Source organism: Podarcis melisellensis, assembly GCF_964234715.1.
Source record: "Podarcis melisellensis genome assembly, chromosome: 4".
Lineage (NCBI taxonomy): Eukaryota > Metazoa > Chordata > Lepidosauria > Squamata > Lacertidae > Podarcis > Podarcis melisellensis.
The window spans coordinates 78,858,728-78,882,815 of NC_138531.1; the positions used below are offsets into that span (position 1 = coordinate 78,858,728).

Consider the following 24,088-nt stretch of genomic DNA (forward strand, 5'->3'; position numbering starts at 1 on the left):
AGCCTTTTGTGTACTACACAATTCCCCCCCCACACTTTTAAATAAAGGGGGGTGGGAATTGACCACTCCTGTGGGCCCTGTGGTGTGATCCTATGATATGCTGTGATTCCCCCCCCTCTGCCCACCCCTATTTCTCCTTTTCAAAATAAAATTTGCCATGCCTACTTTACACCTTCACCACACCCACTTATACATTTTGTTTATACCCACTTTGACATGTGACTGTTGGAGGGTTAGCCATGGATCAGTGCAGTGCTTGGCCTGCAAAAGGTTAGCCACCCCTGTTCTAGAACAGACTTGAAATGAATGTGTATGTGTGGGTGGAAGGGTTCTATATCATCTTCCACAGTACCACTGCCCCCAGACCAAGTTGGATCCCCTTCAGATGTTTTCAGATTTGAAAAAGGCATTGGGAGATTCAGTCACAGATCTCCTATGTCAAATGTAGTTTGGCTACCATGGGAATGCAATTCAAAATGGAAAATAGAGTTAACATTTTATCTACCAGCCTAAAAAAAAACAAAGAACAGGAAAGACTTGGGGCATGTGGAATTTTGCATGCTTTATCTGAAAGGAAGCGGACCAGAAATGTGTCTATTAAATGATTAGAATATGGCATGAACCATATCTTACAGTATCAAATATATATATTGAGTAATATCCTTATTGTTGCTAGGTGTATGCGTTTTTAGGCAAAAGGTGTGAAATGCCACCTCATTGCCAGAAAAAGCACTGGAATGTCAAAGAACAATGTAATTGACTTTTAGGAAATTAATTTTTTACTATCAGGTTAGTGCTTGAGTCACATCCATTAACCTGTTATAGTGCTTGGCCACAATTCTGATTATTGTGACTGCTTGGTTTTCCTACTGTCACCAGTGGGAAAGAGAAATATATGATCTTTCACAGGGTGCATAAGAGGGTGTTCATGTATTTCTCTTTCCGTGGATGATAGTGTACCATTTCAGAATCATGGATGTTGGCTACATTTCATAGATTAACTTGCATATTTCTCTCATACACATTTTGGGGGTGTCCTCTCCCCCAGCATCTTAATAAAAATGAATATTCATATTTGATTAATGAGTAACATAAAATAAAGATTCTTGACTGCCTACAGCATGCCCATCTGATTAATAAAGACTTTAAAACGGAATATTAATTTTGCACCTTTCATGTGAACCAAATCCACTTTGAAATCTTTGTTACAAAAGTTTGCATGGCCTGAGGACACAGCTGAATTTTACAAGCAGTTTTACAATTAGAAATAATGAGACAAGACTCCAGATAAATGGGTTTCAACTAGGGCCACATTTCATTTCATTCATTTCATTATGGTGGCTCGAAACTAACTTTTAAAGGCTAGGTTTAGGATACTAACTCTTAACTCATACTAACTCTTAATCCCATAGGATTACTTGAATTGGGTGAGCCACCTTTCCTCAGTGGGAGGGGCATTACCCTTTTCCTTGAATCTCACCCATTCAGATGAATAGGTCAGCCTTCCTGAGCTCCTCTTCCTCGTGTCCCACAACTCTGGTAAGGTAAGGCAGGTTAGCCTCAAAGGTGCACTGTATCCTGCACACAAGTTCAACAGTCATCCTGTGAATGGCAAGGCTCAGGAAAGCCAGTCACCCTCAAAGTGCCAAAGGATACTTATCTAAACTCATCTGTACTTGTTCAACTTACCACACTTCCCTTTCAAAATATCACAGACTTAGCTTAATTAATGCCATAGATGCACTTAACCGCATCCCTCCCTCTTGCATACAGTACAATAACTGTTTACCTTAATATATATAAAATAAAACTCTTTAGTTAATATTATATAGGAGGCAGAGTTCTTAATTGTAACATCCAAGTTTGAACATTGAGAATTTCCTTTATTTTCTATACAAGTTTGAGTTCTATCTCCTTCTAAATGAAATAATTTACCCCTGGGGTTAATATTTTATATCCCTTATAGCCATGTTTTAAGATGGAAAGGAAAGTGAAATTAAATAAAGGTTATGAAAAGCCTTCAGACAAATAATTAAAAAGATGCTGTCCTAGAAAATGTGATGCATATTCCTTTTAATCAAAGGTAGGAAAACATTTGGAAGGCTTTAGGCTGCAAACAGGGCCCTGGGCTCACAACAAGAGTGGAACTCCCTGATGATGTCAAGAGTGCTGAATTGGCTGGTATACCTGAAAGTTTATGATAGGGACTATGACAATCCTCTGCCTAGAGCCTGAAAATCTAATAGTTACTTACTTGGAAGATCTATTATCCATCAAAATGCTCCCTATCTTACTTTCTTTTTATCTCCAGGTTCTTACAGTTCAGTTTTTTTGCCTCTTTGCTCCTTCTCCTACTACTCTGATTTAGTGAACAACATATACTAATTTACTCACCTGGGAAGTGGGAGGGTCAGTAACCTGTAAGCAACAGAGGGAAAGTGATTTATTTGTACTAAAAAGCACACAAAATTAATAGACAGTCTGCAAACTTATGGTTCTTTGGAGGTTGTCTCAAGGGCCATAGGATTCTTTGGGTCTGCCTGTCCAAGGGTGAAGAGAGGGACCTGCCCTTGGAGAGGGAATTCTGACCTTGTATGCCTCTTCTGTGAGAGTATGGAAAGGTCCACAGCCCATGCCTGCCCAGTGTCAGAGCTCCAATTCTGGAGAGGGCAAAATCAATGCATGGTGGAGGTATGTAGGCAAAGGCTAGAGGTCTACAGGATTCAAAGCACACCCATCCCATGATTTGACTCCAGAACTGGTGGCAAAGTCTGGAGCTGGTGTAATTTATTTCACTCCCGTTGGAATTTTTTAAAAATCCAGAAGAAAAAAGAAAAGAAAAATGTGTTGCATCTCTTCAAAATTGCCCCTGTTGTTCTTCCCCTCAAAGTTTTTGAGTACAGTACTTTGTTATTTTTATTTTTATTTGGTAATAAAGAAGGCTACAGATATATTAACATGGGATTATCTGGAAGGTTGTTTGTGTTTAAATGTGTAGCTGTGATTTGTAAGCGGAAGGAAAAATTACTTTTGAATATATACAGTTATTAGTATTGTCAGAGAAAGACAATGCCATTCAGTGGCCCATGACTGTCACCTCAAGTGTGGAACTGGTGACATGAATGTATCCGTTAAAGTTAGAATGTTCTTTACATATTGTACTGGTTTCCTGTCACTCTCTTTAAAAGGGATGCAAAGCTCAAGATGACTCCCCTCCCCCCACTAGTACATTATTGGCATCAGCCAGTGGTGACACTGTGTCTGCAGACACTACGGTCAATCTTTAGGGCAGCTCTTCCTCATACTTAAAATGGCCTGCAGGTTATACATACAGGAAACTGCTCTGCAAAGTTTGCTGGTTTTGGAGAATAGCTTTTAATTTTGTGACAAGGATGAATGAGTCTCAAGGGAGTAGTAACAAGTAGCATTTCACTGGCGATATGAAGAACTGGTGACCCCCCCTTTATAACTGTAGCCCCTGCACAGAAAAAAAGTGTTTCTTTTACAACTGTAGAAGCAGGATAACTTTTCATCTTTCCTTGGATCATATTGCAAAGGAAATGTTGTTAGTCTGTTTTGATACTTAGGCAATTTTTTTGTCCTCCTTCTTCTTAAAACAAACAAACAAAGAAGTCCTTGGCAGTCACAATAGCTGCAGAGCAATTAGCAACCTAAGGCTGCAATCCTATACCCACTAACCTGGGAGTAAGCCCCACTGAAGTCAGCAAAACTTCTAAGAGGTTTACATAAAACAATAGAAAATATTCATTAACAATACTGATAAAGTAAAACATTAGAAACAAATGGACATAGAAATGGAAATAAAATCAGTAGCTTTAAACCTCAAAGACATAGTAAAATTGACTGACTGGGTAGGCTTCCCATGTATAGTATTGCATAGGATATCAAAGCACAGAACAGATTTTCAGAAAAAAATAGTTTTGCAAATATAGTTCCCAAAGTAGATAAACTCAATTAAATAAATTAAGTAGAGATGCATATGGTGGATTTCAAAACCTTTGGCTGTAAGGCTTCAATATATTGAAATGAGTCCTAGTTATGAACATTGTTGCTCAGATGTGGGGGCGGGGGAGGGAATGTGCAAAATTGTGACCTTGTGTGGTGAAGAGTTTGCAACCATTAAACACTTCCCACTGAATATGTGGCTTGTTCAGGTCTATGCATAGCTCCAGCTACACAGTTTCACACACTGACCTAAATTCCTCAAGCCAGCCCCTTTTTCTGGCTGGCAGATATGTCCCATACTGATTTAACAACATGAACCACAATTCAATGGGTGTAAGTGTCCATGACTCTCTATTGGATAATGGTCTTGTTTGCATTTGTGTAATGAAGTCATTTGTTGTGACTTAATTTTTCTGTTATTCTTTTTGCAGACACACACAGCCCGTTTGTAAAGCTCAACAGAGATCTGCCAGATATGATACGCGTTTTTTATGGAGAAGAACTTATCATCCCGTGCAGAGTTACAGTACCAGATATTCCTGTTACATTAAAAATGGTATTTGGATTTTGCTAAGTAAAACTGGATTGCTTTCTACATCTGTTATACAGTGTTTATGCTAACTTTCTCCAACCTGGTGCCCTCCACATATTTTGGACTACAACTTCCATTGATTCCCCATGTGTTGAGTGCCAAAACATAAGGAGAGGACCAGACTGGGGAAGGCTAATTTATGTAGCTTAGTAATGTTTTTATTTATAGAAGTATAGTGAATGTTTCTACGTCCATTGAAAGAACTAGTGTCAAATTGAAGCAAAATAATTGGCTGTGCAGAATGTAGACAGACTCAAGGAGGACAGCAGAAAATTGTATTAAGGCATCAAAAAGAGGCGAGCAAGAACTAATTTTTGTGGTGATATTTCATGGGGTGTTTTCGATTGCCACACCCCTCTAGAGGAGGAAATAAATGAACAACAGCCATTCAGCCAGAGGGGGAGTCCATTTGTTTCACAATAATCCAACTGCAACAGTTTACCAAATATAGTTCTAACAGAAGACCTGGGGGGAAATAGTCAAATGCAAATGCACTGGAATCAATTTGAACTCTTATTACACTAAACAAAAGCAAGTTATCTTGTTGTCTGAGCTTAACATTCCTCTTCCTGTCAGCCTTCTGCTGAAGTAACTGCATGACACAGCTCCATCTGCTTCCATTTCATTCTATGACTGAATGCTTTCTAGCACCCATGACTTCTCCATCCTCCCACTGTCTGTACTTCAGTCCCTCACTTCTGATGGAGCCATCAGTCTGGATATATAACAAAGTTTTTAAAAGTGTATTTTATTTTTCCTCCAAACACATCCACTGTTGAATAACATACAATCACACCTACTACCCACAACCACAAGTCTCAACATCTGAGAGCTATTTTTATATTTGTCGTGTTCTAGAGAGTTTCTGAAGACATGCCTAAGAAATTACATACTTCTCATAGTGTTCTTTGTAGTCTAGCAAGTTGTTTGTGGTCCAGCAAGTGAAACTCTGAAAGCACAGAGCAGAGCATGGGAGTTTCTTAAGCTGTTTGACAAAATATTTTTTAAAAAGCTTTGTGTACTTGTTTTGAATAACAGGATAAGCTTGTTCTTTTTATTCTGACCACTTTTGGATCAACTGCAGCTTCGTATTTACCTCATGACACATTAGCTAACAATTTTAAACCAATAACTTTCTTTTTGTTGATTTTACACCCTCACATTAAACCCTCCCTGCCTCCTCAAAAATTTTCTTCTCAGTTTGTCACAAAAAAATTGCACTGCCCACCTTACCACACAGAAATATCTATATGGGGGGTTTCCATAGCTGTATGGTAATTAAGAAAAATTAAGCACAGTAAGTTTGAATGCTTTTCAACTCAGTAAACCAAGCAAAAAGCCAATGAAATATATTGAGGTTTAGTTTACAGATAGGTGGTTCAGTTATTAAAATTATGTTAAGTGTGCTGAAGTGCTTACCCAGTGATTTCAGCTGGCTTGCATGCATCCTTTCGAAGTTGTAGCCCTTGAGATGTTTTGGGACTCAACCCCCAACAAAAAGGGTGTGTTTATACAGATGGTACTGCTGTACTGGATCCAGATTCAGTGGGGGTGGGTCTTAGATCAGTGGTTTCCAATTAGCTAATTACTGAGGACCCCGTTTTTCAAAAGCCAAGCCATGGACCCCCTACTTTTGAAAATTTTGATAACTCTATGGTAGTTACCTCCACAAAGCAATTTTTTGAACAAAATGTGAGGTAGCCCCTAATAAGCAAAGGATTTTAAGTATACTAAAAAACAGATCAGGGTTGAGTGATATCTGGTTTTCAATATAAATCACAATGCTCTCCCTCACGTGAGGAGCAATATATTTGCCACGTCAAAATTGTTATCGCATTGCAATTTCAAAATGGACCATAAAATTTGTGATATTACCATGCAAAAATGAAAAGAATATAGTTGGGGAAGGCAAGGGATGGGGCTGCGGACTTCCTGGGTGCATTCTGCAGTCCCTCAGGGGTCCCTGGACCCCTAATTGGGAACTACTTTCTTAGATAATGAACTTTATTTATTTTTAAAGTTAATTCTCTAATATATAACAATAATTATGAAGCAAAATGTGCACACATACAATGATTGCTTCATGACAAATGACCCTATTCCCACCTTGCAGTATTTTTAGCCAATGTGTGAAATCACAGTTGTGATTGATGGAATGCTTTGGCAAACTAGGCTGACAAATGCACTGTGGAAGACCAAGAAATGGTTTCAAACTAAACCAGGAAGTCCCTTCTTAATACAATTTCCATTCTGAAGTCATGGATTTCTCTGGTGCATATGTGGCTACTTTTTCTATGAATTTAGACAATGGAAAAAGGACTTCCTGGTTTATTTTGATGCCATTCTTTGCTTTGCTCTGGTTAGGAAGTGGGTGTTTTCCAGAGAAAACAATTGAGAAATGCAGGATTTTAGTGTAACTGTGATGTCCACACAAAGCAAAAAGTTGCAGCAAAGATAGCTCTAAACCTCAGCTACCAAGAGCATGAATTCCTCTTAGTTGTCTGAGCAACAATCCTTTGCTTAGCAGATAAGTGCAAAAAATGTTGGGTTGTATCCAACAAAGTACATACAAACTCCAAGTAAACTCACTGAAATTGTTGTATCTAAGTTAGCCTTGCCTATTAATTTCTGTCTGTCTACTAGTGAGCATTGGCTACAACTCAGAATATTTTTTCTGAGAATGTAAAGATTAAAAAAAATTTTTTAATGCCAATAAAGTCCTTCATTAGTCCTTCTGTGTTGCAAGTAAAAACTGTGGTAGAGAGAGTGTGGATTATTTAAACTGCAATTCAGTCCATTGTTGTGAGCCAGTTTGTGTTGGTTCTTTTTTAGAGAAATACAGCTGTAACGGCTGTTAAGTTGATTGTGCTAGCAACTTGGGATGTAGATTGTTGCTGCTGAGATAAACATTTAAGTAGGTATATTTGTGTGAAAGACTCAAAGCCTTTTTGCTCAGGAAAACAAAAGAGAAGGGAGACTGTCCAATGCTGATAACATTGCTATAGTTATGAAGTATAAATAAATAACCACAACAAATGCTCTTATAATAGGAATGTGCTGTGTGCTATATAACAATGTAATCTTGAATTTAACCAAGCACGGGCATCTCTCCTGAATCTTGGTTGCTGTAAATCTTTCCGCCCACCCCCCAATCTGAAATATCATTCCTATTCTTGCACTGGTGGTGGAAAGACCTGCAGTAACATAACTGGTTTGCAACCCTGGAAACCTGAGAACTTTGCACAATTTGGGACTGACATTATAGGAGAAATATGGTTTTTATGTCTTAACAGTTATGTGGCAGACAGAAATTGAACAGGCTAAACGTTTCCTAATATGGAAGTGCAGTTATGGTGATGTTTCATCTGTTTACCTTCTGTCTTTCAAGCATCTTATTACTTGTGTGTGACTTCTGCACCCTCAAAATGCAGATTTGCATAAATTTGCATGTGGCACAAAGCACATACAAACTTTATGCAAATTGGCATCCTCCTTTGCAGGTAGAGAGAAGGACCAAACCACATACATTGTACTGGATCCTTAAAATCCTGTTTGCATCCCAGTTCAATTTCCATCGGCCCCAGCCAGCCTTGCCAGTGGTCAGAGATTGTGGGTGTTTGGAGTATAACAAACTCTGGAGCACCACAGGTTCTCCAGCCCAGATAGATAAATAAAGGGAAAGGGCTGTATCTCAATGGCAGAGAATCTGCCTTGTATAGAGAAGGGTCTAGGCTCAGAAAGGCCTTGTGTGCAGAAGGGCCTAGATAGGGCTTGGAATCTCCCCTGTCTGAAACCCTGGAGAGCTGCTGCTAGTCAGGGTAGATAATGTTGAGCTTCATGGATCCAGTGTTCCTAAAGATGTACATATTAAATCAAAGGGAACGTTTCCTCCCAATGCATCTACCACCAGTGCTAAGTCAGCATTAACAATTGCGCTATAAAATGAATGCCTCCCAATCCTCCTGCAGACATTCATGACTTTGGTGGAAACTTTATCTTCGACAGAATATCCTGAAACAGTGGGCTGTGCATGCCTCTTATTGTCATTGTCTGTATATGCAATGATGAATCAGTCGAAGGATCAAAAGGGAAATGTTTATATCTGGCAACAGTAAGCACAATAGGCTCTCTAGAATTCAAGACACTTTAGAAAGTCAGTCAGCAGGCTATAGAGTGGCAGAAAGTATTTGTATGTACAGGACACACTCCTCCCATCATTTAAATTGTGATTATGGCTTCTTAGCAGAGATGTTGTAAAGATAAGGAAGTATATTCCACTGTGTCACTTTAGTCTTAGCTGTGATGTTCATTCTATTAAAACTTTTTTTTCTGTCTGGGGAAATAACATAGAATGAAGGGAGGTGACTTGCTTTGCAGCTCTGAGCTTTGTGATCCATGATCACTGAATTTATGAAAGAAGAAATAGTATACTTAGCAGTCTTCACTGTCAAAATCAGTGCACATTTCTAGGTTTTGATTCAGAAGTGTCTAAGTCAAAAGCTCCAAGCTCAGTGACCAGTCCCAGCACCCCTATGTGTATATATTTTTACCCTAGCAATGGGTGCTAAGATCCTCCTCTTTTCATACCATGGAGCATAGTTGACCCACAACTGGTGCAGCCCAACCAGATTAAGTGCTGGATGCTGCACTATTATAATTATTATTAATTAAATTTGTATAGTCCCCTTCATTATAGCCCAGTTGCTCCCTCCACTCCTGAGATAATTGGGTTATTTTAGTGTGCTAGCACCTATATTCTGGAACTCCCTGGCTATTGACATGAACATTCTTGTTTAGACAAGCCTACCCAGATGTGTAGAATGGGGGTTATATGCTTTAATCTGTTGTTAGTTTATTGTTGGTTTTATGTTTTGAATGACTTACAGTAAATAGTTGCTTTTATGGTTTTTACTGATAGTTATGGTTTTATTCTTTTTGTGAAGCACTTTGAGGGGGTTTTAACGGTTAAGTGGTGTATAAATTTTATGAAATAAATAAAATAAAACAAATAATGTTTTACTGCCTTTTAAAACAGCAATAGTCAAAAGAGCCAGTGTAAAGACAGGTTCCATCACTTCAGTGCCTTCTAAATAGATTACTTGTAAGGTATCTGAATACTATCTATTTAAATCTTTGTTATGCTTCAATAGTGTATGGATTTTAGACTTTTAAAAAGGGGGTCACAGATTCCCTTGTACTGTGTATAGCAGCAATCAATCTTTAGTTTCCATACATGAGAGATTTCTTAAATTTACGGTGAAAGGGGAGGTAGTTGCTGTAGTTGCGCCTGTTGCTGGAAATAATATCATAGTTTCCCCCCTCATTAACATTATGAGCATAAAATTTCTTATGGTCTGCGCCCTGGAGATTCAGAAGTGACTCACCTCCGTGGGTGCCTTGGTGTGCAGCCTCTGCTGCTGCCTTGGTTCTACAGCACAAACTACACAAAGGCTTGCCCGCCATACAGCCTTTCCTGCTTCCACGTTGCTTCCTCATGTGGGTGGCATGACTCAATACATAGCTGGTATGCACACAGCAGGTGCTCACTTGGGCAGAGAGGCAGCTAGAAGGCACTCAACCTCTATGCCCTCCTACTCTGGCACCTTGTTTTGTGGAAAGCTGGCATACTCTTCCTGCACAATTTATGGTGCCTTTTTGCTTCCTCACTTTGGTCTCCTGTGCTTAGGTGCAGTCTTGAGCTTTGCCATGCCTGGGTAAGTTAAGATCTTGCATAAGCATGTTCAGTAGTACAGCAATAAAACTGCTAGCACATTTGCAAAGCCAAGCAGGGTCTGGTATGGTTTCAAATTAGATAGGGAACCATGCATTGAGATTCCTGATTTGCACGGAGTTGGACTAGATGACCCTCGGGGTCCCTTCCAACTCTATGATTCTATGATGCTTTCATTTCTGGCTCAATCAAAGCCATGAGAAGATAACTGTCTACAGCAGGGATAGCCAATGTGTTTCCCTCTAGGTGTTGCAGACTTCAGCTTTCATCAGCCCCAGCTGACCAACCATTAAGGATGATGGAAGTTGTAGTCCACAATATCTGGAGGGCACAATGTTGGCTACCCCCAGTTTACAGACAGTTGAGCAATTGATGGATATTGCTTCTCTCTGAGGCCATTTGCAGGCCTTGCCAACCTCTGTAGTTAGCTCTACATAGAGAAGCCACTGGAATTTGGAACATTAGGGCATACTAAGCCACACGTGCTCATTTGTGACTTTGAAGTCGTGCTGTGATGTCACAGACATGCCTGACAAATATACATGCCACCATATATTACAGTAGGATGGATTTCCTTCTTTAAATGTTTTCATGTCAACACTCTCTCTCTCTCTCTCTCTCTCTCTCTCTCTCTCTCTCTCTCTGTGTGTGTGTGTGTGTGTGTGTGTGTGTGTGTTTGCAAATTCCCATACTACGAGGTTTATTTCTTCTCTGGAATGACCCGTTGTCAACATTAGAAAATTCCCCAATTGCCAATTTAGAGGCAAAAATAGTGTTCTCGTATGTGATGATCATGCATCTGCAAATGAAGAACATTCTCTGACAGAACCATATTGGTCAACAGGAAGTCAGTGCCATAGCAATGAAGCCTGAGCAATCCCATTTGCTCTAGCAAAATTATGAATAATGAAATTTGGGGGGGGGGGGAATGAAATAGTCACATTCTACACCTTTTTTATGTTATGAGACAAAAGTGCTATTGGAAGCCCTTTGAGTAAATATATTCACATAGGTGTTTAGTTATGTTCAGGAACTTTTAAAATTCCTATTATAAATTAATCATTCATTAGTTTCGGGGGGAAGCACCTAACAATAAAAAGAAGTAATGAATTCATTTCATTTTTAGATGCCAGGAGTTAACATCATTCCTGATGGGAAGACAATAATCTGGGATAGTACAAAGGGCTTTATAATACCAAATGCAACATATAAATTCATAGGCCTTCTCAGCTGTGAAACAAGTATTAATGGCCATGAATACAGCACAAAATACCTGACATTCAGGATGAGTAAGTATCTTTTTGTTTCCTCAGTCGGTAATTTCCAGTTATTTAATTGATTAATCATCAGATTCACTTTTCTTTCTTGATGTATTGTGTAGACAATGAAATCCATAGTGTCCGGTTAAATGCCTCAAGACCAGTCAAGTTATTAAAAGGAGACAAGCTTGTCCTCAACTGTACAATCACTACCGCTTGGAACACAAGAGTGCAGATCACATGGAGTTATCCTGGTGAGGTGGGTACTCTTGCTCTTTTCTAAAAATATAATTCCAAAAAAAGAGGAACTTTCTATATTTTACATTCCCTTGGGGTGATCAGGGCTTTTTTCAGCTGGAACTCACTGGAACTATGTTCCAGCACCTCTTGGATGGGTGCCATTGCCATTCTAAGAGAATGAAGGAGGTGTTCATGAGGGGTTCTGGCACCTCTTTTTCTAGAAAGTTTCCTGCTCAAATGACCAAGCAAGCTTTACACAATGCATTTGTGTTGATTTCTTAACAACCGATGAATGAATGAATGAAACTTATTAGATTTCATGATGTTGGTACTTATTACCAACTAAGAGCATTCTTTTTAAAGAAAACATTTTTGCCATCTTTCTTGAAGTAACAGACAGTTTTTCAACTCAACCTTAGAGAAAATATGTCCAAGATCTCACTTTTTATGTGAACAATTATTTTTAAACAGCAGTTGTGAGCTTAAACACCTCACCATTTCAAGAGCATCCACACAAAGAGCTGCCACTTAAAAGTATTTGTCAGGAATCCAAAGTAAACCTTGCTAAGCTTTGCCATTGGTGAAAAACACATGGGAACTGCTCACCCATCCGATTTCTGTGCAAGAATATTAAAGTCATGATAGTTATTTTAGTAGCCACTGAATCTACAGATATTGTTGGAGCACAACTCCTATCACCTCTAACCATTGGTCATGTTGGCTAGGGCTGATTGGAATTGTGAGTCCAGCAACATCTGGAGGACACCACATTGGCTACCCCTATGCTAGAGGAAGGTAGCAGTTCATAGTTAACTTCCAACAGGACCTTCCCTACCACAGTATTGATTTAGCATAAGAAAAGAGTGTCAAATTGTCACTTAATTAGATGGAAGTTGTTACTAGCCTCTAATGCCAAAAGCACCTGATGCCCACAGTACGAGAATGTGATCCTCTGTGTGTGGTGCCAATTCATATGTTTCAAGAATATCACAATCTCATTTTATGTTCCTCTATCCATCCTCTCTTTTTAGATTTAGAGATAATATCCAAGCCTTACTTATTGAGCTTCATGGCTGCACAAAGATCTGAATAGCCACAGTCAAACCCAATATACTGGCTGCTGACTCCCAATAACTCTCACCCTGATTGCTACCCTTTGGTATATCCTTTACCACCATTCTCAGATTATGAGGCCATCATCTTCTTTGTGCTGTTTGTGAGCATTGCAGTTTCCTGTTATTCCCGGAGAGAAGCGGCTATTAAAATTTACAAATATTGGAATTGGTTGCTCGTATATCAGATGAGGTTAATACTAGTGTAATTAATAGTTAGACATCAATAACAAATACTATATAGTATCTTTCTCTTTCATAGATATGTGGGCCCCTTTCAGAAATTAATTTTCTATATGAATTACCATATTTTTCTGTCTATAAGATGCCCCTATGTATAGGACACTCCCTATTTTGGGGGACTCAGATTTAAGAAAATGGGGAGAGATGTATCTGTGTATAAGATGCCCCCTAATTTGTTACATTATTTTTAAGGGGAAAAAACCTAGTCTTATACACAGAAAAGTACGGTAGTTGTGTGGTCTTCTGAACTGCAGCGAAGTAGACTCTGTTTGAAATTGTGAAACACACAACACAATGGGGCTTTGTAAAGTGTTAAATTTGCATTGCTTGATTAAACCACAAACAGCAGCTTATTTTATTTTATATTTATTTATCATTATATTTATATCCCACCTTTCCTCCAAGCAGTACAAGGTGGCATACCATGTTACCCTCACAACAACCCTGTGAGGTAGAAGTTGTGTGTTAATACCTTTTTTCCATGTAAACATTTTTCTCCTGTCTAGGCAAGCAAAAGAGGGACCATAACTAAAAGCATTATACCAAGGAACGATGAACCCAATCTATTCTACAGTATTATTGTTGTTGATAAAGTCCGTGATATTGATAAAGGAGAGTATACCTGCAATGTGACAAGTGGCCTATCTGTGAGATCAGTTAAAACAACTGTTCATATTTATGGTAAGAAACATTATGTTTGTGCAGAATGTATGATATTCATATTCCAAGGCAATGAATTGAATACTTAGTGATGGATGACTTTTGTGTAAAAGACTAGGGTTGCTGTCCCAGTTTGTGTTATATCTGTGTGATCAAGTGGCTTCAGTTATACTTGTCCAGACCACTATCATAAACACATAATTTTATTTGATTTATTTTTTTAAGATAAACCATTCATCAGTTTGAAATATAGAAGAAAAAATGTACTGGACGTTATATCTGGCAAGAAGTCCTATCGACTTTCTATGAAAGTGAAAGCGTTTCCTGCACCAGAGGTTGTATGGTAGGATTACACTTTTTTTCTGCATAGAGAAAGAAGCTACTTATTTGGAAATATAACATGCTTGCTCAGGATTATACATTGCACCTCCAAATAAAAAGATGAATAAACATGCCCTGAAATGAACTTGGAATAAATTATTTGTTACTGTTAATATGCATATTTTCAAAGCTTACAAAGTAGCCATGTTTATTTCAATTAGGGTTGCCATATTTCCCGGACATAGCCGGCCATCGGAAATAGTGTCTGGATAGAAATCGCTGAATGCCAACAACTTTGGCCCCCCAAAAAGCTCAGCATATTTAAGCTTTTGGAAATATGGCAACTTCAGTGCATATTTGTCTGGGGCAAAGGCAGGGAGTTACTGCAGTTACTGTATTAAGTGTGCTTATTCAAAAGTTAATCCTGTGGCATTCAGTATAATATACAGGCACCTCCCCACTTAGGTGGGAGTTATGTTCTCGGGTACTGCACATAAGTATGAAATTGCATATAGTGGGGAACACAATCTAAAAAGCCTGCAAACACCTTCTAAACCTTTGGAAACCCTTAAAAACCCCTTTAAAAACCAGCAGCATTTACCAGACTGGCATGAATGGTGGCAGTGGGGGCTCTTGGTCTTCCTCATTGCTGGAGGATGATGCGGAAACTACAAACTCCAACCATCCACAGAACTCAAAGTTTGGTGCAAAGGCTCATGGGATTGCAGTTGCAAAGGTTCCTTGGCTTGCTTGCCATTTTCCCACTCTTTTTGCATCCTTTTTGCAGTTTCTCCACTCTTTGGGGGTCATTTTTGCCCTTTTTGCAATTTAAACCAATTTATTTCATTATTTCCTGGTGCTGCATGTTTACGCGATCGCACATGAGTCAAACACGTGCAATGTTTAAGGTTCAAGCTTGGATTCAAATGAATCTCTGGCAGACCCTGTGTTGGATTCACCCATCTTAACCTGAAAAGCAACCTTGGAGGCCTTCACCTGCCATTAGCATTTTAATTGTAAGGTCATTTGTCTTCATAATAAAAGTTGTCACAATCCCACCACAGCAACCCACTCCCCACAATGGCTGGTATTTCACTGTGGCAAGGGACAGGCAGATAGCAACACACATTTAATGTCACATTTAGTTTGGCCTTAAGAGATGACATAATTATTTTTGGTGACCCATTCTTTCTAAACTTGTTTTATACAACTTCTGCACACTATCTTAAGACGTCTTTCACGGAGTGCTTTGGTATAATTTTAATAGAAAACAATGTTATCAGTTTTGATCTCATTTTCGTCTTTGTTTTTGTTTAAATAATTGTAAATGTCAGCAGCTGTGGTTGAATTCATTACTGTTAAATGCTGTGTTAGAAGCTGAATAGGACAATTCCTTACATGCATGTAGAGTACTAGTTCACAATACTTATTTTTGGAGGTTTTTTTAGCATAGTTGCACATATATTTTAACACTTGCATTTCATCTACACTCTGTGTTTCGTTGTGTTCTCTGGAATATGCAAAGTGTATAGATGGACTTCTTTCACAGTTTGAGAGCAATTAGTTTCCCTGCCACTGCTCTTCATTTATTAGCCGTCCTTTAGAGACTGGAGAAATACAGCATGCAACAACTTTGCATTACACATATATTTTTCCAAATGTTACTAAGGAGGTGTGTGGGAAGAATGTTAATCATCAACAGCCACCCTTTCCTTGTAAGATGTAATTAACACCCCCACCCCAACACACGTTACAGTTTTAAAACATTTATAAGCTTTGGGACCCAATTTGCTTCTTGAGCACAGATTATATTTGACTGATGCTTCCTGTGGAATATACATAAATAGTTGCAGAATTCTGAATTCTGGTTGTCTTTTAATAGGTTGAAGGATGGGTTACCTGCTGCTGAAATGTGTGCCCGGTATATTATTAAAGGTTATTCACTAATCATAAAACATGTTGCCGAAGAAGATGCAGGAAAGTACACTATATTGCTGAGCACTCAGCAATGGAACTTGCATAAAAACTTGACAGTCACTCTGAGAATAAATGGTAAGTTGACAACACAATTTATATTAATGACTTATTATTATTTTATTATTTATTAAATTTGCATACTGTCCTATACCTGTAGATCTCAGGGCGGTTCACAACATAAAATAACAATATAAAAAAAACAGAAAATACATAATACCTGTAAAAACAAAAACAAAGGCAACCCAATAACTCACTAATAAGGATTGTAGTCTTAATTGGAATAACTTCAGCCTGGCAACAGCATTAGTTCCTAAGAGCTGAGGGTCTTTCTTGTTTACCTTTAAAGATAATAAGGTACATGTTGTTTCAGCAATTTGATTTTTTGTGTGTTGCTGGTTTTATTTTACAGTGAAACCTCAGATCTATGAAGAAGTGTCTTCAATTCCTGGTTCTAATCTTCATCAAGTGGGAAGTAAGCAAATCCTAACTTGCATAGTTTATGGTAATCCTCAACCTACAATAAAGTGGACCTGGCAACCTTGTCAACAGACAAATTCCTCAGCAAGGTAGATCATTTTAGTTTCTTGTTTGCAATACCCTGCCATTAGCCTTCTATGTTGTTGTCTGAAGTCTCCTTCAATATTTATAACTCATGTTATGCAATTTGTGGTTATAAAGCTACAAATCATACTTTGAATTAATGACATTGGCATTTATAGTTTGCATATGTAGGGTGTTCCCTGACAGAAGAGAAGGGAAGTCCCTGGTATAGCCCAACTGCACTGGGTAGCTTGGAGGCTTGCTGGAGGAAGCTGGCTTCAATAACCTAGTACTCTGATGGTTTGATGATAGATAGGTTAGATTTATCCCTTAAGCAGCCCTGTGTAAAGCTGTTTTTGGGAGGGAAGGTGGCAATGTCTCATACTTTACAGAGGACAGTCCTGTTTGAAGGTGTCCTCTATTCGAAGGGCTGTCCAGTCAAAGTCTGGTTTAAAGTACAGGTTCTTGAAGTTGCCTATCAGCAGTTAGAACCTGGTCAGCAAACTGAGCAAGCACATGGGTTTCAGCCTTTTCGACTATGATTGGAAGCATTGTATTTTTATTTAAATTATAGTACATTGTATGCAAATTCCTTCTTTTTGATGATGCATAAGTGGACACACTCCTGGGATGTGAAGGAACCAACACATTTCCACTCTGAGCTCTCTGGAGAGGCAGAGGACTAAATATGGCTTACCACCTCCATTTAGAGCAAGGGTGGCTAACCTGTGGCCAACCAGATGTTGTTGAACTACAGCTCTAATCATCCCAGACCATTTACCATACTGGCTGGGGCAGATCAGTGTTGAGCAAGGCAAGGAAGGAGCCAAACCCATATGATCCTTTGAATTGAGAAGGGGACTACCCCTTCACAGTTTCAGGAACCATCTGGGAGGATCTCTTTCATCCCTGAGATTGCTTCAGAGGCTAAAAGAGAAAGAAACATGCACTCTGACACTCCTTCTGGTCCTGACATAATAATAATAATAATAATAATAATAATAATAATAATAATAATAATAATAATAATAATAATAATAATATTATACCCCACTCATCTGACTGGGTTTCTCTATGATACTATCATAGAGGGGTGAACTCTTCACCAGCTTGAACCCAGGAAAGGAACAGGTCTTGGCAAGAATCTTCCCAAGCCACATATTATTCCTGTAAAGGCTTCAGGACCAATAGGTGGGAACACTTGCATACACCTTTAGGATTTCACAACTTTCAGAGGATTGGACAGCTGTCACTTCAGTGTCTATTCAAATTGGGTGCTTTGCAACCCAGACAGGGTGGGGGTGGGGGTGGCTGTTCTCAGAGACAAATCCATTGAGGCTGAAAGCCCTGGTGTGGGATGAAGATCAAAAGGATGAAACATTTCCTCCTTTTTGCCTGTCCTTATTATCCCGCCCGTGATATTTTCTTGTAGTTTATTTTTTTTTCATCAGAAGGGCATGTTCTCAAAGGCACTTGCTGTAGTTTCATGTTTTCACAACAGATGAACTTTCCTCACATGTTTGTCCTGAGATAATAAAGGTGTGGTCTTCACTTCTGCAGAAGTATTTGAAAGAGCTTTCTGTTTCCCAAAGTCACTCTCTTGCCCTGAATGACATCAGCCAGAGCCCAGCTAGACTTGGATTCTCAGGAAAACGAATAAAATCAGCCTATGTGAGATTACCAGTGATCTGAACACTGACCTGTTTATCTCGCATAAGATCTAGAAAAAATGCTTTGAATCAACTCCATTTCCAAAATGTTCTTTTTAGGAAGCATGTCCTACAAAAAACAAATAGATTAGCAGGGGGATTCATGCTAGAACAACTTTTTTCTATCTGTTATAACAATTGCTTCCTAATGAAAAATTTAGTAGCTATGCAAAGGGTTCATTAAGTTGATTTGCAGTTACAATATTATCACCAGATTGATTGGTGATATCTTCAAGCAAGCATTAATCTATGTGGAGAATCCTGTGCAGATGTTATATCAGTCATGTGGAACCGCTTGTCATCCACAACATCCTTTTTCTGTAACAGAGTTATTTATTTAATTTATGAATTGCTTCCCGTGAGGCATCCTGAAGCAGTTTACAGTACAATAAAATCATATAGAGAACAATTGAAGAAATAAAAACAGTGAAAACATTTGCTTTTATAAAAACAATTTGAGAAACTACACACACAAACAAACCAAATTTAAAACAGGAACAAAACAGATATGAAATCAGTTCAAATCTTATATAGATACCAACTGGGTTCAAAATCAGTAAAGAACTTTCAGTCCCTCCATCTACTTTCCCACAGAGGGCCAAACTAAATGTTCACTAAATGCATAGCATGCAGCCACACATTTGCCTTTTTTTCTTTACTTGACTACTTGAACAGGGAGGCTAACTGTTATCAGGAAGGAAGCACATGGGGTGGACAGGCTTATCTCTTCCCTCCACAGCGCAATCAAAATAATAACCCCTTCTTCTGTGTAGCTAGGAGCCTTAGGGGAAAATTCCCATTAGTTCAAGTAGGACCTTCCCCCCTCTCCCACTTTTAATTACATGAGAAAAATGTAATTTGTAGCTGCATGCTGTATATTTTGTGATCATCTAGTTTGGTCCAGAGACTACTTTGATTACCCTTTCAGCAAAATCAGTGAGAAAGATGTCCTGCATATGCACAAACAGAATGAACAACATCTCGGTCCAGTAAATGTACTTGTGGAACTCCATTTATTTCATTTGGATTTGATTTAATAAAGTATTAGAACTGTAGATACAGCTGAAGTTTTAGCAGCATTACTACTTTGCTATGACTAAATGGTCAAATTCCTAACACCTTCAATATGAACATAGTCTGCCAGTTTAATTACAAATCTTTACTACTTATTTTAAAGTAGCATTAAAGAAAAGACTGAATGGCAGAATCATTAGTATGTGCTTGGGTAGTTGTTGAGAGGCAATGTAGTTTAGAATACTAATGAAGCATGCAAAATTACAAGAACAAGTGTTAATTGTGTGTGTTTAGAAATGATTGACCTGCCCAAATTTAATTGTGGGTGTCTGCAAACATGGAAGATCATTAGTGTGTGTGTGTGTCTGCTTTCACCATGCCAAACCTGTAGGGTGATGGTTCCAAATCTTGGTTTAGTTAAAGGTAAGAGCATATGTAAATCTGGTGCACTAATAATATAGATGTTTATATGAAATAATGGTAATAGTCTGGTCCTATTGGTGTCTGAAAATCCAGCACACTCACTGGACACACCTTTGGCATCCTTTCCCTAGTCACAAGCTGTGTGAGGAAGGTTGAGGGATTGGGTATGTTTATCCTAGGTAAGAAGAGACCGAGCAGAGATATATAACCATCTTCAAATATATAAAGGGCTGTCACATGGAAGATGGAACAGGCTGCTGTGGACCCAAACGAAAGGAATAATAATAATAATAATAATAATAATAATAATAATAATAATAATAATTTGTTATCTTTATGCTGCTTATCTTACTGGGTTGCCCCAGCCACTCTGGTTGGTTTCCAGCAAAATATAAAAACACAATAAAGCATCAAATATTAAAAACTTCCCTATACAGGACTGCCTTCAGATGTCTTCTAAAAGTCAAATAGTTGTTTATCTGTTTGATGTCTGACGGACGGGTGTTCCTTAGGGAGGGTTCCACTGGAAGGCCAGAAAGGAGATTCCAACTAAACGTCAAGAAAAAATTTGACAGTAAGGGTTGTTTGACAGTGGAACAGACTCCCTTAGAAGGTGGTGTGCTCTCATTCATTTGAGGTTTTTAAGTAGAGGTTGGATGGCCATCTATCATAGATGCTTTAGTTGAGATTCCTTCACTGCAAGATGTTGAACTATGTGATCCTCAGGGTCCCTTTCAACTACAGTTCTATGATTTTATTATATGTAGTAAATGGCCCTACCAACATGAAAAACAGGGATATTCTACATCATGGGTAGGCAAACTAAGGCCCGGGGGCCTGATCCGGCCCAATCGCCTTCTAAATTGGGCCCTCAGATGGTCTGGGAATCAGCATGCTTTTACATGAATAGAATGTGTCCTTTCATTTGAAATGCATCTCTGGGTTATTTGTGGGGTCTGCCTGGTGTTTTTACATGAGTAGAATTTGTGCTTTTATTTAAAATGCATCTCTGGGTTATTTGTGGGGCATAGGTTCATTTGCATTTGTTCATTCCCCCCCCCCAAAAAAATATAGTCTGACCCCCCCCCCAAGGATTGAGGGACAGTGGACTGGCCCCCTGCTGAAAAAGTGTGCTGAACCATGGTGCCCTCTGGGTGCTACATTCCAGCTCTCATCCATCCCAGCCCTCATGGTCAATAGTAAAGGATAATGAAGTGTTGTCTGGGATGATGGGACACCACATCAGTGACTTTCATTGGCTTTTGCTTTATGCAATTTGCCCACAAGGCTACTAGGACATTAGTGTATTGGCTCCCACTAGGACATTAGTGTATTGGCTCCCACTCCCACAGTACTCAAACTCTCGGCTCAAAAAAACTGGAAAGCTTTCTTTAAGAAGTTAGCACAGGGTCTCAGCATCAGTTCACAATACAAGATACAAAGTTCAAAAATCCATAGGCAGTTATAAGATCATCTGTGTGGTTACCATCATAAGACAGAAGACTTGAGTTTGCAGGTTAGTGATTCTGGGGGTGGGGAAGAGGATACTGGGTCTGTTCATGCAGATGACTGCACATCTTTGGTAAAGGAGTCCAGCCTCTGATTCTCCACCTCAGCCAGCTCTGCTGATCTTTCAACCGCCTCTTCAGCTACTTTGTGGAGCTCACTCTCTGCAGGCAGTTCTCTAGCGATGGGTTGGGACTGACTCCACCAGCTTCTCTTTCCTCATGTACCGGTACATCTTTCAACAGCAGGGTAGAACCCTCCTTCCCATCACTGCCTGAACTCTCCCCGCTTCCTATTCCACTGTCCTCATCTTCCCCTGAAGGATCCTGCCATTCCTGCCCCATCTGCCATGGACCCCAAGACAATAAGTTATTTTGAAATAAATGGGATTTACTTCCAAGTGAATGCACTGTAGATCAAGGTGCGAGGGTCTTTATGCCACTTTTGTAGTGTAAAGGAGCCTTTTAGTTGGGTATTCATGTAATTAAAATTTAAACTTCTTTAGTGTGCAGTGAATGAACCATCATGTAAGTTAGAACCAAGTCCTACAGTTGACATATAGCTTAAAAAGAAACGTGTGTTTTATAGAGATGGGACAAAGTATAGGATATGCAAAAAATAAAAAAGTTTGTGGAAAGAAAAAAAAGGAGATTTCTGCCCTCTCCATTCAGACAAATAGGAAAAGGTAAAACAATTCAGCTAATATATTCTTTGCATGTATTCAGACTAAACAAATGGTAAGATAAAGCAAGTAATTATATGCCCTGGCCTTTTATTCTGAATCAGATTTTGGTAGCTTCTAATGAACAGCAACTTTCATTCTATGAAACAGGAAGCAAGGAGACCGTGGCCCTTTCCAAACATTGCAATTTGCCTCTTGTTAATAATAACCCTGGAGAACTGGAACTAGCATTGACCTCTCTGTACATAGTGATGATAATTTGCATTGCTTGTTCTTGTCACAGTTAATACAGTGACCAATTATTTCCAACTAATATGCTTGAAACTTTTGTCAAAGGCTTCTTTATGTGCCTCCATTGAACCAAGGTCTTTATTAACCAAGTTCTACCACTATGTGCTTTAAATCATCATCCTTTCCCAAGTCTAATAAATGATGATGAAGCATAAAACATAAAGGCATAGAAGGATAAATTCTCTTGCTGTTGTTTTTTCTAGAGTCACGGATGGGTTGATTCAATCTGGATGGGGAAAATGTAGCAAAGATAGCTAAATGCTGTGGAGAAATTGTTTGAATGGCCTGCTTAGATTCTCTGCAAAAGCACAGGTTAGGGATAGGGGTGGAAATGGAAATGGAATCCAGTGAACTCTGGTTCTGATCTGCACCACTTAGGGCAATGGCCAGATCAGATCCAGTGTCCACTTTGAAATCTGCAGTCCTGCTTCTGAGTCTTTTTTCAGTTTTTAAAGGGTAATTCATGTGACCTAAAGGAGTGGATTACTGTGTGGGGTCCTTGTTCTGCTGCCATGCACAATGTAAATGCTGTAATTCTCCATGACATGGATAGGACTTGATGTCATGCTGCCACTCTCTGGGAGATTGTACATTAAAATACTTCATTATCTCCATAGCTCCAGGAGTTGTGTGCAATAGATGGTTCTCTGGGTGGCTCAAATTACCTTTGAAAACTGGAAACAGTTTCAGAGGGAGCCCACAAATCACCTTGCAAGCAGTTTTGCAGCTTGATTAGGACCCAAACTTTCATAATTATTTTTATTGGCGAAATCTTTCTGAAGAATATGGGAGCTTTCTGTAGAAAAGCAGAACTTGGGGCAGCATCAAATGGTCACTGGTGTTTTCACAGCAGATGTGTTAATTGTAAGGAAAAATCAGTTTCCCTCCCTGGACCTTGAAATTATTTGTGTGCTTAATATTAAAAACCATACTCACTCTTCGTTTTTCCTGGAATGGGACACATATTTAAAGCAGTTTCAAGGCAGAGTAATTTCTCTCTTCTGTGGACTTTTCAAAAATTAAAAAAACATGGAAATGGCATGGATGAATGGCATGTCAAAGTTTTGCCTTGGGTTCTAAGTGCGTTGTTTTGGCTGTTATTTTGGCTGAACCCTATGGATGGAGAATATACTAGCCTCTACTAGCACATAATTGAATAGCACTTGTACATTTTTCCAAGGGATGCAGCTTTTCACCTGATAAGGAAAACTAGCACTTCAACTGTAAAATGTCTGCTTGCTTCTTTTAACCTCTTGTTTTCAATTTTATGTTTCAATATCATTCTTTTTTGTGTTTGTATTTCAACTTCCTAGTTTCTTACAGGTTAAAGAAAATGTTAAGAAGGTTGGGCATCAGAAAAATGATTTACGGATCATGTAGTAAGAGGAAATAGAGCCATTGTCCTCTTAGAATACAAGATAATGGAATTGTTCAATGAAATTGATTGGTAGAAGGTTCAAAACACACAAAGGAGATAGTGTAGTGTAAGATTAGTGTATGGAAATTAGTGTATGGGATTCATTGCCACAAGATGCTATTACTCGTATAGCCGTTATCTTAAGTGGCTTAGTTCCATTCAGAAGGAATACATATCTTAACTACAAGACTAGAGACAAAGCAAAAGGGGGATGAAATTCTCTCAAAGCAAGTCTTACCCAATGAGTCCATCTTTATGGATTTGCATGGGGAAGCTCAGCATCAAACCCATTTTTGTATAGTAAGCATTTCATATAAAGAGTGTTTCTTGCTGTGGAGAGAGTAGACTGAGGGTCTGTACTGCATACAAATACTGGTTAAATTTTGGCAGCTAAAGTAACCCAGT

General features: G+C 38.8%; 1 protein-coding gene across 6 annotated transcripts in view; it reads left to right on the plus strand.

The window, feature by feature from the left end:
- Window positions 1–24,088, plus strand: part of FLT1 (fms related receptor tyrosine kinase 1) — a 142,004-nt gene that overhangs the window by 47,575 nt on the left and 70,341 nt on the right. For all 6 annotated transcript variants that reach the window (XM_081909316.1, XM_081909315.1, XM_081909312.1 and 3 more), the window contains 7 exons: window positions 4,398–4,522; window positions 11,416–11,578; window positions 11,671–11,807; window positions 13,650–13,824; window positions 14,029–14,146; window positions 16,007–16,176; window positions 16,511–16,667. In XM_081909316.1, the coding sequence (XP_081765442.1) occupies window positions 4,398–4,522; window positions 11,416–11,578; window positions 11,671–11,807; window positions 13,650–13,824; window positions 14,029–14,146; window positions 16,007–16,176; window positions 16,511–16,667 (1,045 nt within the window). The remainder of the gene's footprint in view (window positions 1–4,397; window positions 4,523–11,415; window positions 11,579–11,670; window positions 11,808–13,649; window positions 13,825–14,028; window positions 14,147–16,006; window positions 16,177–16,510; window positions 16,668–24,088) is intronic.